Source organism: Rhinolophus sinicus, linkage group LG13, assembly GCF_036562045.2.
Source record: "Rhinolophus sinicus isolate RSC01 linkage group LG13, ASM3656204v1, whole genome shotgun sequence".
Lineage (NCBI taxonomy): Eukaryota > Metazoa > Chordata > Mammalia > Chiroptera > Rhinolophidae > Rhinolophus > Rhinolophus sinicus.
In genome coordinates, this window is record NC_133762.1 from 26469044 (window position 1) to 26486841 (window position 17798).

At 43.5% G+C, this 17798-nt stretch overlaps 1 protein-coding gene across 1 annotated transcript in view; it reads right to left on the reverse strand.

The window, feature by feature from the left end:
* ARFGEF2 (ARF guanine nucleotide exchange factor 2) overlaps positions 1-17798 on the reverse strand; it is a 79417-nt gene that overhangs the window by 30093 nt on the left and 31526 nt on the right. Inside the window, exons 9-23 of the mRNA XM_019756154.2 lie at positions 16374-16504; positions 14878-15112; positions 14117-14216; positions 13256-13395; positions 12002-12110; positions 11223-11406; positions 9453-9564; positions 8702-8907; positions 5948-6032; positions 5673-5844; positions 4918-5069; positions 3732-3860; positions 2634-2792; positions 1821-1968; positions 565-664 (exon numbers count right to left, since the gene is read on the reverse strand). Coding sequence (XP_019611713.1) covers positions 565-664; positions 1821-1968; positions 2634-2792; positions 3732-3860; positions 4918-5069; positions 5673-5844; positions 5948-6032; positions 8702-8907; positions 9453-9564; positions 11223-11406; positions 12002-12110; positions 13256-13395; positions 14117-14216; positions 14878-15112; positions 16374-16504 — 2162 coding nt within the window. The remainder of the gene's footprint in view (positions 1-564; positions 665-1820; positions 1969-2633; positions 2793-3731; positions 3861-4917; positions 5070-5672; positions 5845-5947; positions 6033-8701; positions 8908-9452; positions 9565-11222; positions 11407-12001; positions 12111-13255; positions 13396-14116; positions 14217-14877; positions 15113-16373; positions 16505-17798) is intronic.

Below are 17798 nucleotides of genomic sequence, written 5' to 3' on the forward strand. Positions count from 1 at the left end.
GTGATAGGTCATTAACTTAATGAATAGCAGTGTATGTGATTATTCAATGGTAATTTTCAGGAGTTTGCTGATTTTAAGAAAATTCACATTTTAAGCACTGGTACTTAATGGATGTCTTCAAATAAGAACACCTACATTTCTTCTGTATGTTTAGTTTCAAGTAAACAGAAATAATGGAAAGATTTTGAGGAAAAAGAACTTGTCAACACTCATGTTTTATATCCTAAACCCTTCTTGAAATTTAAAAAAAAAGAATTTCTACTAAGGAAACAAGGTAATTTAAAACATCGGCACAAGCAAAAACTCTTATTTCTGATATAGTTTGGTCACAATGTTATAGTTTTTTAAAAGGTCATGATGCAATTTAAGGTCAAAATTCAAATGAATTTTGTATTAGTAGTTGTGGATCATGTGTACCACTTTCAAACTTTCTTAATTTGAGTGATCTACAACTGACAACACTGAAAACAGTCAAACACATTAGGAATCATTCACACCCAGTAATGACCCAGGGGATGCCAAGCCGCTGGGGAGTCCAGCTTGACTGGAGAACAAAATCATTACCTGTCTACAGCCACAACCACACTCTGCGAACTGGTCTCGCCAACCGATTCCTGGAAGCTGGCCATCTGTCTCTTGTCCACTCCACCACTCACCAAATTACCTGAAACACAATGCGCAAAATCAACAGTGCTTTAAAAACAGCCATGTATTTAGAACAAAGCATCCTGTAGCATCAATATGCAGAGATAAGAGACATAAATGAGAATGACTGCAGGCGAAAACCCACTCGACTGATGAAAGAATAAAATTAAATTTGGGTTTTGGCACTTGGCTTTTAAAACGCATTCTTACTATAAGCTCTCTTGCTTGTATCAACCATCTCCTTTCTTGATAGTCTTTTACATTTTTATAGTATTAAGTGCCTATATTAAGGAAAACAAATTAGAATGAACTGATACTAACCCAGAACTCCTAGAACATGTAATGGCTTACACCTGCTGAATGTTCGGTGTGCTTTGCAGGATTTCACTCCTGTTATCCTCACATGTGCCCTAAAAAGTAGGTGCTAGGACAACAGCTCCCCATTTTCAGAGTCCATGCTTCTAACTGTTGTACTATACTATTCCAACCTGTATGTGGGACCTAGGAGGCTACTCTCTCCAATCGGGTGGCCTGGTTTGAAACCTACCTCTGCCACTTCCTTGCAGTATGACCTTGCTCAAGTCACTTCACCCCGTGCCTCACTTTCCTTATTTATAAAATGGGGATGATAACAGTACAAGGATTAAATGAGTTAAAAATACATAAACTGAGAGCTTAGAATGTGACCTGGCATGTTAGTTTGCCCTATTTACTATCATTACTGTGTTATACTACCGACAAGAGATTCTCTCAATCCAATGTATAGCCAGAAATAAATCTTTCATAAAGATATCGTTTAATAAAAGTCTCCCAAACGAACATGGAAGAGATGCTGACTCTACCTTTTAAAATCTAGAGCTACACTCACCCACTCCAATAGCACCTCCTAAAGCTGTAGCCTTTCTAAAGCAAATGGCACCCCTTCCCCAGTATAGTTATGTATCTAGAAAGAAGAGGAATGCACCCTGCTGATTTTGATAAAATGGGCATTTACTTGACTGTTTAATCACAATTAAGATTGCTGAAGCAGCATTTCCACTTCCACTAATAGACAGATTGTCAGCTGGCACAAAAGGAAGAGACGGTTTACGCAACAGTCCTGATGAGACCAGAAGTATTGCACTCCGGTTAACTTGAGAATCCATGACAGCTAGCTGTGGGGCCTGGTGTCTTACCCAGGCCAAGGCCCATGAACTCTTCTCCCGCCAGTGTGTGGCCCTTCAGGCTCCCCTCTCTTTCACGCCCAGACCCAGACAGGTAGCGGGTCTTCACCCCGGTTCCTATCAGCTGAGCGAGCTCCAGCTGGCTGATGCATTTCAAGATCTAACGGGAAAAAAAAAGCATGAAGAAACGAGTTCCCACTTCATACCCTAAAAAGGACGTAATCTTAAGTTAGTTATTAACGAGTTCTTTGAAACACACAACTTTGCAGGTGAGAATAAAATCTGAGGGTCTCAGCATGGCTGCCCTAGCCCCAGTGAGGCAACCCAGAGTGTGGGTCTGGATGACACACTTTACTTTCTTTTTTTAAAAACTATTAAAAAGGGAAAGAGAGAATGAGCAAAAAGAAAAGCTGGTACAATGGAATTATGCCATATAGCTGTTTAATTATGCAAGTTTAATAAGTGTTCAATGAAGAAAGTATTCACTAGAGCAGGGGATTCCACCCACCACGCCACTAAGTATGCCAACTAGTCTGACTTAGCCACCCCCACCTCCCTTCTACTCTACACACCACACCAGCCTCGCTGCTGGGGCTCCTTTAAGTTGACATGTCTAGTCATACCCCAGGGCCTTTGCACTTGCTGTTCCTTATACTTCGAACATGTTCCTTATGCTCTTCCCTGTGGCTCACAGCTCACACGTGTGTCCCTCAGAGACCTCCCTTGACCACCTTGAAATCACACTCCCTCCCCTGGCCACACTCTTTTTTTTCTTTTCCCTTAACTAAGAAAAGGCAATTACCAGGCTTTCAAAGAGACACACACCTCGTGCCAGGAATTCCCAAGGTAGTTGCCATCAGTGTGAGCCACTGTAATAAGCGTCTTTATGGTGTCAATGTTTTTCTGCTTCATTTCTGTGATGCTGGAGCTGGCCGTCAGCAGGGAGAAGCGAGCGAGAGCCTGCACGTAGGCATCGCGTTCCAGCTGTAACACAAGCCCAGGGCAAAACAGTGACGTCCCGCCCTTAGCATGATCTTCTCCTCGGTGGGGCTGGTGCACAGGGCTTCTCTGACACCTTCTGCACACGTATCAACAGGCTTTCTGCACATGAACACGCCTGGTGTCCTCTTGCTATTGGAACATCCCACAGAGGCTCCCTACACAACACATGTTGGAGAACTAGCCCTCTCCTTTCCAGCTGACCTCAAACTTATGTTCCTGTTCCACTCCCTTTGGAGGAAGTGGGGGAGGAATCTGTTGAACGCTAAAATTGTCACATAAATTCTAGTACCTGCAACAATCCTGCAAGGTAGGTTTATTTTCTCAAATTTACAAATGTCTTAGAAGTTAGCTGGGCCAGTGTCACATGGCTAGAGAAGTAGCAGAGCTAGGCACTGAAACCCAGATGGCCTGATGTCAAAACCTACGGTCTTGGTACAACACAAAATGTCTATTAAATAAATGGGAACAGATGATTGAGTTTTTCCAAAGAAATGGGTGCAAATTCTTACTGACTTAGAAAATGAATGGGCTTGACAATGCCCTGATTTCATGACAATCTGAAAACTGTATTTTATTTGCTTGAATTTTCCAAGATTCCAAAGGTTTACCGATCTAGGCATTTTGTATTGAACTATTGGTTTCCCCCAGACAAGACCTGGAAATAAGGAAAATTACAATACAAATTGATTTTAAAACGAAAAATAGTAATTTAAGCACCAGGGGCAGCCAAGTAATGCAGATCAAATCCAATCAAAGAAAGTTTATCAACCGTAAAACCTTTCAACAAAAGTTTTAATCCAAAGCTCCACCTTTTCCCCGTAATGAGGCTGTTGCCAGCATAAATCTGTGGGCTGCTTCTCAGTGGGCACAAGAAAGGAGCTGGCTGAGACTTTCTCTGGCTAATTGCTAGCTCACACCCACCTGCATTCCAAAGATGCATGCGATCCGGATTGCACACCGGATGCCTTCCAAGCACAGGGAGGCCACTTCGGTGTCATCGCAGTTTTGCAGTCCGATACTGTAGGCAGCCAACAGTGGCGTCCACACCAGCTACCAAGGAAGGAAGGTTTCAATAACGTCTAGAATTTCAGCGTGCAAAGAGCACTTAGAGGCCACACTGTTAAATTATGAGCACAACCAGGATGCCAAATTCACTGCTATTTTGAGTTCAATCAATAGACTGAAATATAAAATAGTTCCTCCTAAACTGTGGTCAAGGCTTACACTATAGATGTTCCATTTACTAAACGTACAGTTCAAAAGGAAGGATTGTAAATACGTGGCTAGTGTACCACCGCTAGGCCTACCTGTGTTCATGGCAGACATCACTAATCAATCAGAGATGTCTGCTGAGCCTATTCAGGGCTCAAGAATACTTTTTTATACAGTACAGCAGGCAGCCATTACCAATCAGAGGTTGGCATGCAAAATAAAATCTATAAGCAACTCATGTTCTATAAGCTGAGTTTATTAAAAGATTCCTAATTCAATTATTTAGACTTTACATTTCCTCCAATTTTTTAAGGAATTCCCTGAAAGGAAAAGCTCACAAAAATCTAGAATTGATCAATAGGATATTGACAGTTACTATAAAAACATCTTAGAGAAAAATGAATGCTGTATCTAGAATGAACATGTATCTTCTCCAGACATTTTAAAAATAGGGAGGCCTATTGTCATTTACTTCCACCTGTTCTCATTTGATAAACTAACCCTGAGGCCACTGCAGTGAGCTGTCACAATAAAACTGTCTCTTTTGCCAGAATAATCATTCAATCCCCCTAGCAGCCCTCACAGCAACCCTGTAGTTGTCCCCATTTTACAGATGATGAACAGAGAGAGGCTGAGTAACCTGACCAAGGTCACAGGGCTCCAACCCAGACATTCTGACTGCAGAGCCCACGCTCTGGGCGGGTGCTGGCACACCCCCAGCATCATCGAAGGGCTTTCTAGGAAGGACTTGCTGTACTTATTGTTCAGAAAGCAACACCCACACCTGGCCTTTCCTCTCCTCAATCTCTTCGCCATTAGGCACTTGCTGGTTAACCTCCAGCTGGTCAACTCCAGAAGCAGGCTTAGCCATGTCCCAAGTTCTCAGGATACTCACTTTGAACATTGGCCGGACGTGGTCCAAGTGAGTGGCGCTCGTAAACGGGGCTTTGGCATGGCTCACAGCCTCCATCAGAGCTTTGGCTGTTTTAGCCATTTGTTCCATCTCCACATTGTACAGCAGCCGTCGCTGCTTTTCACTAGCTACATCTACAGAGAAATAAGAGAAGAATAGCAGTTAACGCTCACTGAGTGTTTGCTGAGTGCCAGGTGCTGCTTCAAAAGATTTAAAATGATTAATGTACAAATCCAACCAACCACCTCATGAGTCTGTTACAAATATTATTACCATTTTACTGATGGGAAAAATGAGGCACAGAGTGGTTAAGTAACTTGCCCATGGTCATGCAGCGAATAAGTAGTAGAGCTGGGACTTGAGTGGCTTTAGAGCCTGTGCTCTAAACCGCTATACTCTGCTGCCTCTCGAACAAAGAAACTGAAAGCTCCACAGGGGCCTTAACTAACAGAATTCTAATCGAGGTCGGAACAACCACCATTGGTATTAAAGCAAAGTTTTAAGGAACATTTTTTGGGGAGTAATTTAGCTTTCAGATTATTTATTTTAAATTCTGTCTTGTAACTAATCCCAAATCTAGCAAGAAGATGGTGATGTGAGAGAACCAACATAATCACAATAATTAATTTAATCACATTTCTTATTCAGATGCAAATTAACCAACAGGGAGCCTAATCAAGCATTGGGATACACTTAAAAACTGTAATTAACAGAAATAATTTGCCATTAGACCTTACTCTGCTTAGTAGATTTGGTTGCGATCGTATGCTCTTTTGTTTCTTTCATTGCAATTTTCTTGCCTTCTATCTCTTCGTAGATGCTTGAGAGATATTCTTCTGGTAGATCTTTACTATCATTGATGCCCCGATTCATTTTAATATACTGCTCTTTTGTCATTTTGTTTTTTACCTGAAATTTTAAAAAATTAAAAAAAAATTTACAAAACATCCAATGGCCCAATTAAAGCTACTTATTTAGCTACTACAATATATAAATAATTAACATATTTTACCTGAGGGCTGTGCAAGTCGGTAGTTAGCATAATAATCGAATACGCTAGGACATACGCAGTGTCAGCACTAGCAAACAGAGTTTGCCTGGAAGAAAAGATTCCAGATGTCAGAACGTGCATGGCGATGAGGCTGGGATGGTCCAGTGCTAACGGACACACACTTCACTAAAAGCAGGCTGACTGTTCCATCTGATGCCAAACTAGTCAAGAGTTTTCATGCTTTCATCATCACTGATTGACAAGTAACGACCCAGAGCGTAGAAAAATCTAATTAAGAATATGTGTCAGCTTTAAACTTCTTTGAAGAAAGCAGTTTGAAGCCAGTTTTTAAAGAAGATCCCCACATAGCCTCCAGGGCCGGGGACTAGGCTGAGGCCCCCTCCCTGCCGGTGTCGACCCTGCAGTGCACGACCCTGCGAGTGACACCCAGCATACTCGGCACACTTAGTGCCTCACTTGGGTCCTGTTCCTGAGAGCGCCCACTATGTGCTAGGCACTGGGTAAAAGATGACTGAAACTGCTGTCCAGTTATCAGCTGTTTATAGTTTACATGACCCACTATACTATTTAACAGGAGAAACACCAAGGAAATATTTATGTATTCTAAGGAATATGCTGGTGAAGTCTGAGTTTTTTGTCTTAGGCAAGAAAATAAAGACAAAAGCCTGTGGATACACAGCCTCATAATATGTGAGGCTAAAACCAGAAAAACTGGTCTGTCCAAATCGCCCCCAATGGGAAAGGGAGAGATTCTGAAGAACACATGAAAGGTCTGCATTCTGATGTGAAATGTAATGAGGTCACATATTTACTGATTATGGGAAACAGACCAAGGTCTCCGGGTCCACATGGGAGATACAGGCAGACCTCAGACATATTGCAGGTTGGGTGCCAGACCACAACAAAGCAAACATTGCAATAAAGCAAGTCACATGAATTTTTTGGTTTCCGAGTGCATATAAAAGTTACATTTACACTATACTGTAATTTATTAGGTGTGCAATAGCGTTATGCCTAAATACACACACACACACACACACACACACACACACACACATCCATCCAAATTAAAAATACTCCATTGCTAAAAAGCGTTATCTATCGTCTGACCTTCAGTGAGTCGTAACCTATTTGGGAGTGGAGGGCCTTGCCTTGATGTCGATGGCTGCTGATCGATCAGGGCGGTGGCTGCTGACGGCTGGGGTGGCTCTGACAATTTCTTAGCTAACCACCTGGTGCAAGACGCCTTGCTTTCGGCCTGTCTTGGCTTTTGAAGTGCTTTCCTCGATAAGCTTAATCATTTCTAGCTTTTGATTTAAAGTGAGAAATGTGCAACTTTCCCTTTCACTTGAACACTTAGAGGCCATTGTAGGGTTATTAATTGGCCTAATTTCAATATAGTTGTGTCTCAGGGAATAGGGAGACCCAAGGAGAGGGAGGAGAGGGATGGGGGAACAGCCAGTTAGTGGAACAGTCAGAACACACACATTTATTGATTAAGTTCACTGTCTTGTATCGGTGCTGTTTGTGGTTCCCTCAAACAATTACAGTAGTAATGTCAAAGATCACTGATCACAGAACGCTGTAACAAATATAATAATAAAAAAGTTTGAAATATTGTAGATTAACAAAATGTGACACAGAAACCCTAAGTGAACAAGCGCTGTTGGAAAAATGGTATTTGCTCACAGACTTGCTCGACGCAGGGTTGCCACAAATCCTTAATTTGTAAAAAATGCCGTTCTCTGAAGTGCAATAAATGAGGTATGCCCGTATGTTTAAAGTAAATAATCTCTAATTATGTCTTCACAGCAAATTCTAGTGTCCATCTGGTTAAAATGACCAGAGGCTGCCTCTGCCGACCTCATGGGGATAGCTTGCCATGCGTGCCCAGGAGGATTGGGACCAATCCGTATGAGAACCAAGTTGACCTGAGAGGTAAAACTGTTATCAAAATGTTCCCATTGAACAATTCCACATCATGTCCACAGTATATTCAGACATTATTAACTTCATGTTCAGTGGAAAGAGCATGAGCTGTTGAGTTAGACAAACTCCTATTTAATCCTGGCTCTTCTGTTTAGTAGATGATTAATTATGGACAGATTGCTCAATCTCCCAGTCTGTTCCCTTATCTATAAACCAGGGCTACTACTCCAGGGCTTACCATTAATTAAATGAAATGCATGTAAAGCTCATGGCATGGCTGACACCCAGGAGGTGTTTAATAAAGGTTAGCTCTCTTTTCAATTTCCACTTTCTACAAAACACATGAACTACCAAAAAGGCCCCAAGATGGAATCATGTACTTGGGTGGGTTTTATTAGTTATAGAGCTATTTTTGTAACCTGCTCATTAGTATGTAATTAAAGAAAAATTAAAATCCTTGAGATCTCCCCCACATATTAAATCAGGGGGTTGTTCCTGATTAGGTAAGAGGTGCCCAAAGGCCTCCTCTCAACCCATAAAACTCTTTCATTATAATGAACAGCGTGGGCTCTCGCTGGGATCTTGGGCAAGCTACTTAGCTCTCAGGTCCTCAACCTCACTGTCTGTAGAAAGGGGACACAAATAGCTGCTTGGAGGCCTTATGTGAGATAATCCCTTAGCACAGTGCCTGGCACATGGGGAACAGAAACTTCAGCTGCTTGGCACAGATTTAGAAAGCTTAAACTCGACCCCCAACCACACTCAGTTTCGTGTTCTGATGCCAGCAAAAAGATGACATGGGAGGGACTTAAACACGATGCTCACCCCTGGTTACACTCTATGTATCTGGCGGCAAACTTCTCCATTAACCGATCTATCTTCTGGGCTTCTCCAGGTAGGCGGAAACCTTCTAGAAATGTCCTCAGGGCTGAGACAAACTCCTTCTCATGGAAGTCAAGTTGGTCCACGTAGGCATACATCACTTCCTTGTTGAACCTCGTGCTGTCTCCCAGAAAATCACCTACTTGGGTCTGAAACATACGTACTCACTCACATCTAGAAACTGTCAAATATGAACGCACAGCGAAAGACACTTCAGTCAAAGGGGGGAGGCAGAATGGCCCGGCTCTATACACCTGGAACAGGCTAACCTGCTAGGAAAGCAGGAGACTCCCTGAGCCTGTCCACTCACCCAACCACTCCAGGTTCAGTCTGTCCTGCCACACATGAAGGAAGCGGAGGAGGCACAAGACTTATAAACAGAGGAATGATGGGGCACGCTCAGGAGGGAGGTTAGTGGCAGGTGGGTAGCCACAGAACAGTTTCTAGCAGTCAAGGCACACTTCTAGCTCTGATACCGTCCCACTAAATACACAACCACCTGTCAGGAGGCTAGTTCATTCCCTACAAAGAGTTTCTTGCAACACTGGCCAAAGAGATGAGTAGGACTGCTGTAAGCAGGGGTGTGGGCAATATTGCACTCAGGGTCGGGCCATCTCTAGGTTAAAAGCCGGTAAGGTCTCAGAAGGGCCCGATCCCCAGTCTCACAGAATCGAGGCCCGACCCCCAGTCTTACAGAATCAAGGCGCTCCTCCTGGTGCAGGAATTGGGCAATCTCTTCAACTGACGTTCCCAGCATGCCCTGCTCCTGGAGAAACTGGATCCCTCTCTTGGGTTTCTTGTTGAACCTGTTTCAAGAAGAGATGGCACACGGGTTGCTTATTTCAAAATTGAAAGGACAGAAACAGCTGGCATTTGAGGCAAGTCACAATAATACCATGATCATGTCATCATGTGTCAGCCAGGAAGGTCCTGTGCGTCTTGGTAGCTTTTCTGAATTCCACCTTCAATTTCTGACCTAGCTGTAGCCAAGTCTGCTGGTTGTCACCCAATAGCCACCCTCCCTTTCTCCAACACTAATGAAACCCTAGATGGTTAGCTGGGCACACAACTACCTGGAATAAAAACTACATTTTCCTGCCTCCCTTAAACAAAGTACATCCATGTGATATACCATGTTTCCCCCAAAATAGGACCTAGCCGGACCATCAGCTCTGATGCGTCTTTTGGAGCAAAACTTTGATGGCTGGTGCTCCAGTAGTCATCTTAAACCATGAAGCAACAATGAAGATAAAACTGTGCTAAGGATGGTGAAGCAGAAAGATAAAAGTAGCCTGGATCTCTGATGTCCGTAAGAGCTACTGTAACAGTCCAATTTTGTATTTCCTGTTAAAGGCAGGCAAACTTTCAACTACTGTATAAATTAAACTTGACATTTACCACGCCATGCATTGGAGAATGACATTCGTATATGAGCATAAACTGTGGCAAGGGCTGTGAAAGAAGGGCATGAATAGGGTGCAAGAGCAGAGAATAACTTGGGACCTGTTCAGACAGGATGGTTACAGAAGGCCTCTTTGAGGAAGACATGTTTTGCCACACTTGAAGGATGAAAAAGACCCAAGAGTATTCCAATCAGGGGGGCATGATAGCAAAACCAGCTTGAAGTGTTCGAAGAACTAAAATACATCATGTGACTTAGGGGTACTGGCAGGAGATGAAGTCACTGAGGGGGCCAGAGGCGGGATCAGGCTGTGATGGAAAATGGCAAACTGGGATGGAGAGTTTTAAGACCTGATATAAGCATTTAAAAGATTACTTTAGCTGCTGTGGGGGAAGAGACTGAAGGGATGCAGGGGTGTGAGAGTGGAAATAAAGAGATCAGCACTTCAATCATTCAAAAGTTGGACAGGATATGAGATTGTGTGTGTATTTTTGTGTGTAAAAGACTATAAATAAAACATTAAGATTTACCAATGATTATAATGATAATGGTATGGTTATATGGGAGAATGTGCTTATGTTTCAAAGATGTAGGGCTGAAGTATTATGATAGCTACAAACCACTTTCACATGGTTCAGAAAAAAAACACACACACAGATAATACCAATATGGCAAATGTTAATTTTTCTGTATGTTGAAATTTTTCTTAATAGTTGTAAAAAAAAATGTTACCAGTGGTGGTTTCTAGGTAGCAATTGTATGAGCAATTTTAACATTCTCACTTTATACTTTTCTGTATTTTTAAAATTGGTTTAATTTTTGTCATTAGAAACCAAAAAAAAGAAGACCAGGTATCAGCCACGTAGAGCTACTAAATTTCTCTTTCTCTCCAGCACACACAACTCACTCACTCTGCCCGGCTCAATCAGCTCAGCTGCAAGTGCCAGCGCTGGCCTTTCGTAACAGGCATTTCCCCTGGAGGAGTCAGTCCCAGGTTCCCTGAGAAGACGTGGCTTTGTCAGAGGCCCTGAGATTTTCAGCTAGAGTAGCAACCACACTCACAGCTCGATGCCATGTTCAATGATCTCCTTTTGTTGCTTGATGACCTCGAACTGCTCCGGATCATCCTGCACAGTTGTCTGCGTCCCCGAGGACACCGTGGACTCCATGGACGTCACGCTGCTCCGTCTCGCCATGTCAAGGCCTTTCCCATCCCCCATTTCCTGATCCGTGGGCCTCTCCTGACCTGCAATGATTATCAAGGCAAAGGAAACCGAATCAGCAGATGGGACCCAGACCGGCTGAGCTCAGGTCTGGCTCTGCAATTCCCTTTCCCAGACCTACAACAATAGTTTGTATTGTCAGGATCACAAGCATGAAAACTTACTTAAAAACTCACTGCTTTGGAGAACTTGATAAGCTAATTCTAAAAGTCACATGAAAGTAGAAAAGGGCAAAACCAGTCAAGACACTTGTAGGTGCAAGTACAGCCGAATGCGTAGAACAGAATAGAAAGTTCAGAAACAGGCTTAGGCACACAGGAGAATCTGGTATAGCATAAAGGTGGTGCTGCAAATCAGTGAGGGATGGAGAGACTAGTGAAAAAATGTCAGAACGACTGGCTCTCCATTTGGAAATATGAAGTTCAAGCACAGCTCATACTATTCCCCTCCCCCAATTCCAGATGGATTAAAAAGCAGAACCTTTACACAACTACAGGCATTTAGCTAACTGAAGTGTTTCGCTAATTCTATGACAACTCTATACCAAGACAACTTTTCCCCATAGCCGGAAGTAACCTGCTGTGAGTGGAGGCAGCGGTGGCAGCAATGCTTTCTCACCGAGGCTAGTCTGGTGGTTGGGATTCACATACAGGTCTTTGCTCCACTCCACCATGCACTTGAGAATGGACACGAGGCACTCCAGGCCTTTTTTCCTCAGACTGAGCTCCTAAAGGACAAAAGAGGCAAGGCACAGAGATTTAGCAGGTAAATTCAGTGCAGACATCTACAGGGCTCCTAGGGAATCCTGTGAGGATACGAGACGATCACTGATGTTCAGAGCATAAAACCCAAGGAAAAGTTTACAGGTGAGACAAGTATTAAGGGCTCATCGCAAAAACCCTGAAAATCTCTAAAGCTGTTCATTACAAACACTCTAGCAGTAAAAATACAGCATGTGTGCTTTTCTAAAATGAAGTGTTATCTGAATTTTTAAAAGGAAGTTCCCATTCATTGTTTGCATAATTTGAAAAAAACACTTAAAATATATATATTTTTTAATAAACAGGGTCTTAACCAATGATCCTGCGAAAAGACAAAAGGATCTTGTATTTTGCAGCAAATGACTGATCTTGGACCATTCTTATCCCCCCAAACACCCACAAATGCATTCTACTTTAAAGCTCACTCTACATTAAAAATACAGAATTTTTTAAAAGTAGCACTTCTTAAATAAAAAATTGAATGTGAATTGCAGGTAATCTAAAAAAAAGAAAAGCAACTATTTTAAGCTCAAAACAGCATCTATGGTGGCACAGATCTCTCTGTAAATCTAGTGACAGTCTGGACCTTCTTCCAGGAAAAATGCCCATATACCAAAATTCTACACATTAACTCCAGGCAGCTCACAGACCTCCTGGCCAGTTCATTCAGATACTTCAGGTTAAGGAGCTTAGTCTTTGTACGCGCTCTAATAATGAGGCAGGCTAATAAGACACAGTCTCCTCTGCCTTTCCTGGAGGCCGGGAGCCTGTTTGCACAGGTGATCTTTGGCAAGGTGACTGAGCACAAACCTGCTTACAGGTCTCAGCACAAACGTCATCTTCTCAGGGAGACTACCCTGATGACACCATTAAAAATGACAACACCCCCACCTCCAGCACGCCTTCTCTATCGTCCCTGCTTTATTCTTCTCTGCAGCGTACTTCTTCATGTCTGCTTGTGTCGTAACTGTGTGCACGTATGTGCATGTGTTTGTGTTTTTTCACTGCTTGTATCCCCAGCAGCAAGGACAGTGCCTGGGACATGGTGGCACTTGATGTTTATCGAAATGAATGAACTTTAAATATACATGAGTGTTCTTATTATTTTTACCTGCAGAGGTGTCATTCCCAGCTCGTGCCCACTTCTTCCCTGAGCGATTTTGGATAAGTCATTTACGAGGCGCTCAAAAATATTAGCAGCATTTAAATCACAGTCGTAGTTGACATAAATATCTACAACACACTGGGCATCTTGGAAAATAACACACAGACATTAGAAATTCTGATTGAACATCAATAGCAGTTATGTTTTCTTATTAAACGAGATTCCTTTGTCAAAAAATGCTCCAGGGAACTACCAACTCGGGAGGATACAGCTCACCCAAGAAATGATGTCGGAAGCACTACAGTAGCAAGCGGGGAGGCCCTCTCCAGGCCTCGCACACTGAAACCTCAGGCAGCTCATTCCACCTCTCCAGGCTCACTTGCCTCAACAACTGCCCGCTCCACCTCTTCAAGTTGTGTCACTCTTGTGAAATGACGTGTGAATGACAGGCAAGTGGGAAGCTCGCTGCACAGCCACACAATTGTATGGTGTAAGGCACATCCAAATTGACCTCAGGCCCCAGTCAAGGGCTGGCAGCACCCATACCTTGGACCCTGTGACTAACAGAGCACATTCAGCTCATAGGTGGGGTGCCAAGTGTCCCGGTTTTCCAGGACGTGTGACTTTCAATGCTAAAACCCAAATGTCCAGGGCAAACCAGACGGAGTTGGTCATCCTCTAAAGGAGGAGAGGTGGGCGGGACTAGTCGTTAGGTTAGCAGCAGCCTATCAGGTAATGATTTTCCCAGCACTTCGCTAAAACGCTAAAAGGAGGAGTTAAAGGTCTCCATCTGGACTTGGGAAAATGAAAGCATCTAGAGCGTTTCTGGGTATGGCAAAGGGATGAACGTCCTCAGGGTGGAAATACCTGCACAGATCCTTGTCAGAGTCTGAATGACCATCCACCGGTGCTCGAAAGAACTTGTTGATGTTTCTAAAATGTTCAGGAAAATCTCTTTGAAAAAGACCTATATGACGTGAAGACAAAGGAGGACACCAATTACTAGTTTAAATTAGGGCTCAAAACCCCAAAGGCTTTCGAGGACAGGAGATCCTAGGAGTGCAGGAGCCTGGGCAGAAGGAAAAGAGTGGGGCACATGCGCTGTGGAATCGCCTCAGAACCCTTGCTGTGTGGGAACAGCTGGTAGGGTAGGGACACCGTGAACAGTGAACTAGAGAACACGGGCCCTAGTCGGAGGGAGCAGCTGCTCCTGGGTAACTGCCAAGAGCTTCCATGTGGAAATGCAGGGCCAGTGTCGTGATTTTTGGAGAGAAACCAGAAATCTGGATTTTCATGTAGAATCTGATTTTTCAACTTGGCAACTAATTCAAGTTATTTCGAACAATTTACAAACTAAACAAACGTGGGGGTGGGGGGAGGGCTGAGCTTACCACACAAACTGTGTGATTTAAAGCTTTGGTTAGAATGAAAAGCATATAAGAACTGGGGGCAACAACATTTTATGACGAGGTATTCTTCTCTCACTCATGCAAAAAGTTCTTTGGGGTGGCAGCCAGTAGACTGTGTTAATGTGTTAAGTGGAGTTCCTGGTGACTCTGTCACCAGCAGTTAGCGCATCTGGCACAGACGGCATTGAAATTCAAAAGAAATCAATTTGGAGTCCGTACCTCTATCTGCATTTTCAAGTGCATCTTAAAGTTTGAGAGAAGAGTGAGAAAAATGGCCAGAGAGAGCTCAAAGACATCCGGCACTGAGGAGACGCCGTTCTTGGACAAGGCCACGCAGAGGTACTGCTTGATCGCATTGATAAACATCTCATGAGTCCGGAAGACCGGGCCAGCATTCTGCAGCACAGACAGCAGCAGCTGCAGGGAGACCACCTTGGAGCGCAGCTCGTGGGACCTGGCAAAGAAAACGAAAAACGACGGTGGGGCTGAAAGATAAGATTGAAAAAGCACGTCTCTAGAGCAGGCCTCGCTCCTCTCTCTACCAGTGTGAATGTTGCGAGGGGCCAACGAGTAGATTAGCAACAGCACCCAAATGTCAAGAGCACGAGGGCAGATGGCATGAGGTGGGTCCTCTTGGAACCTGCAGGCCCTGTGAGAACAACAGCTGCCAGCTCCTATTCGCCTCGTCTCTGCCCTCCATGAAGTAGGGAACACATACAGCAGGAGCAAAAGACACGTCAACTGGCCCTGGAGAGCGGGTCCTGCGACTAACCTGACAGAACAATTACGTCACACCATTCGTGGGAGACTGAGACATCTGTCCCACTCTGCCTTCAGACAATGGAGATGGCGCTCTTTATCCCCCTGCTTCAGGCCCCCACCCTGCTCACAGGGATGGTAAGAAACGGGAAATTTCCATAAGCCACTTCCCGAATGGTTATCGGATTCTCAACAGAAGAGTTGAGGGTTATAATTAATGACTAATAATGATGGTAATAATAGTGACTATAAAACTCTTACAAAGTGCAAGGCCCCAGGCTGGGGACATCACTGCATTATTTTACTTAATGGATCCTGTAAGGTGATTGCCCACATTCCCACGTTTCAGGTAACTCCTACAGCATGGAGCTGGTCTCAAGCGGAGGGACCAGGACTGAGCGCAGGTCCCTCGGCTCCAGAGCCTCCGCTTTGACTCCCCAGCACTGCCGTCCTGGTGGTAGTTCCCTCACTACAAAGAAAGATCTGGCTTCTCTGGGTTGAATCTGGGGCTTAAATCTGTATCCATGAAGCAGAGGGTCCCAACCAGAGCAGGGAACTGAGGTTTGCTCATCCTGCCCCGCCCCCATCAGTAGATTAAATAAATCTATTAGCAAAAAGAGGGTGCATGTTTAATGTAATCATTATTTTAGTATATAAACCACGGAAAGCATAACTGGGCAAAATCCTGGTTGGTGGGGACACAGAGACAATTCATTATGAAAGAATGAATATCCTCAACATATTATAAGTTCTTATAGTTCATTAAGGAAGTCTGGAAATCTTCCCCCCAAATGAAAAACAGGCAAAAAACCATGAGTTTGAAAAGCTGTATAACCATCCTGAGCAAATGCCTGCACTCACACCAACCAGGGACCAAGACACTGGGGCTCCTTGAAGTCCCAAGACCGCCCTGGATCATCCTGGCTATAGCTGGCCAGGAACTGCTATCTGCTTACTTTGGATCTGGGGGGCCTTCACCAAGGGGTTTCATGGACAACTTGCAAAGGGAGCGAAACACAAGGAAGGCATCCTTCTGGAGAATGTGAGAGAACCTGGCGGCCACGTGATGTCCTTGTGCGTCTGATTCCTAAAATTAGGAAGAAATAAGAGAAAATCAAAGGGATAACTCTTTTCAAAAACAAGAAATTTAATTATATCACGGAAATGTAAATTCTTTACTTATTCAATGGGGAAGTGAGGGTTGTGGAAGAGGGGAGAACATGGCAAAATAGGAGCGATGGGGGAGTCAGTAAGGCAACTCCGAAACCTTGTTCCTCGTCCTTCAAAAAGTAGGTATGGAGAGTTTAAGATGATAAATAGGCAAACATTAAACCAAAGAAAAAGTAGAACAAATATAGGAAATTATTTATAGTAGCTTGGGCAAAAAGGTACTTCTAAGAATAGTTTTACAGGATACAAATGGGGAAAAAATGAGAGGTGTTTTAAAATAAACTTCGTTAAATAAGTAAGCTACGTTTAAAGATAAAAAATAAGTATTTGTAACATATGACAAGGATTAATCCTCAACATACAAAAATTCTTGTAAGGAAATAATGGAAGCCCTCCCCCCAAATGAAAAAGAGGCAAAACAACAACAACAACAACAAAAACCCCAAACTGAAAAAAACACCAATCAGCAATTCACCAAGAAATGCAAATGACAAATAAACCTAAATAACCTATAGCTAATCATGAAGGCAGGATCTTTCGCGTATCAGACCAGCAAAGACCTGAATGAATGCTACTGCCCGGTTTTAATGAGGGAATGGGAAAACGAGAACTGACAGCCTACAGGTGGGCAGAGATTCAAGTATTACCTTCCCAGCAGGCTAATTTGAGGTTAAGGATCAGAAGCCTTAAAGCTTCCAACTCTTGACCCAGCAATACCACTTGCAGGGGCCTATCCTGAAGAAAGAATTAAGGCTGTGCACAAGATTTATCTATAAGGATGTTCATTACAGAACTTTTGTTTCCTGTGATAAAACTGAAATAACCTAAAAGCCTAGTAGGGAACTGGCTAAACAGATTCCAGTAATCCATAGGATTGAATTTGACATGGCCATTAAAAAAATGAGTTATATCTGCATGTACTGATGTGGAAAGATGTCCATGAGATAGCGCTGAACGAACAAAGCAAGTTAGCCTCGTATAGGACACGAGTCCCTTGTATGGATTTAAGTACACCCCCATGTGCATCCTTAACGGGGGTAAGATAAACCCAAGGGGGGGTGCTGCAGACTGAATGTTTGTGTCCCCCAAGATCGGTATGGTGAAACCTAACCCCCCAATGTGATGGTATTTGGAGGTGGGAGCTCTGGGAGGCGATTAAGTCATGAGGGTGGAGCCCTGATGAATGGGATTAGTGTTCTTATAAAAACAGG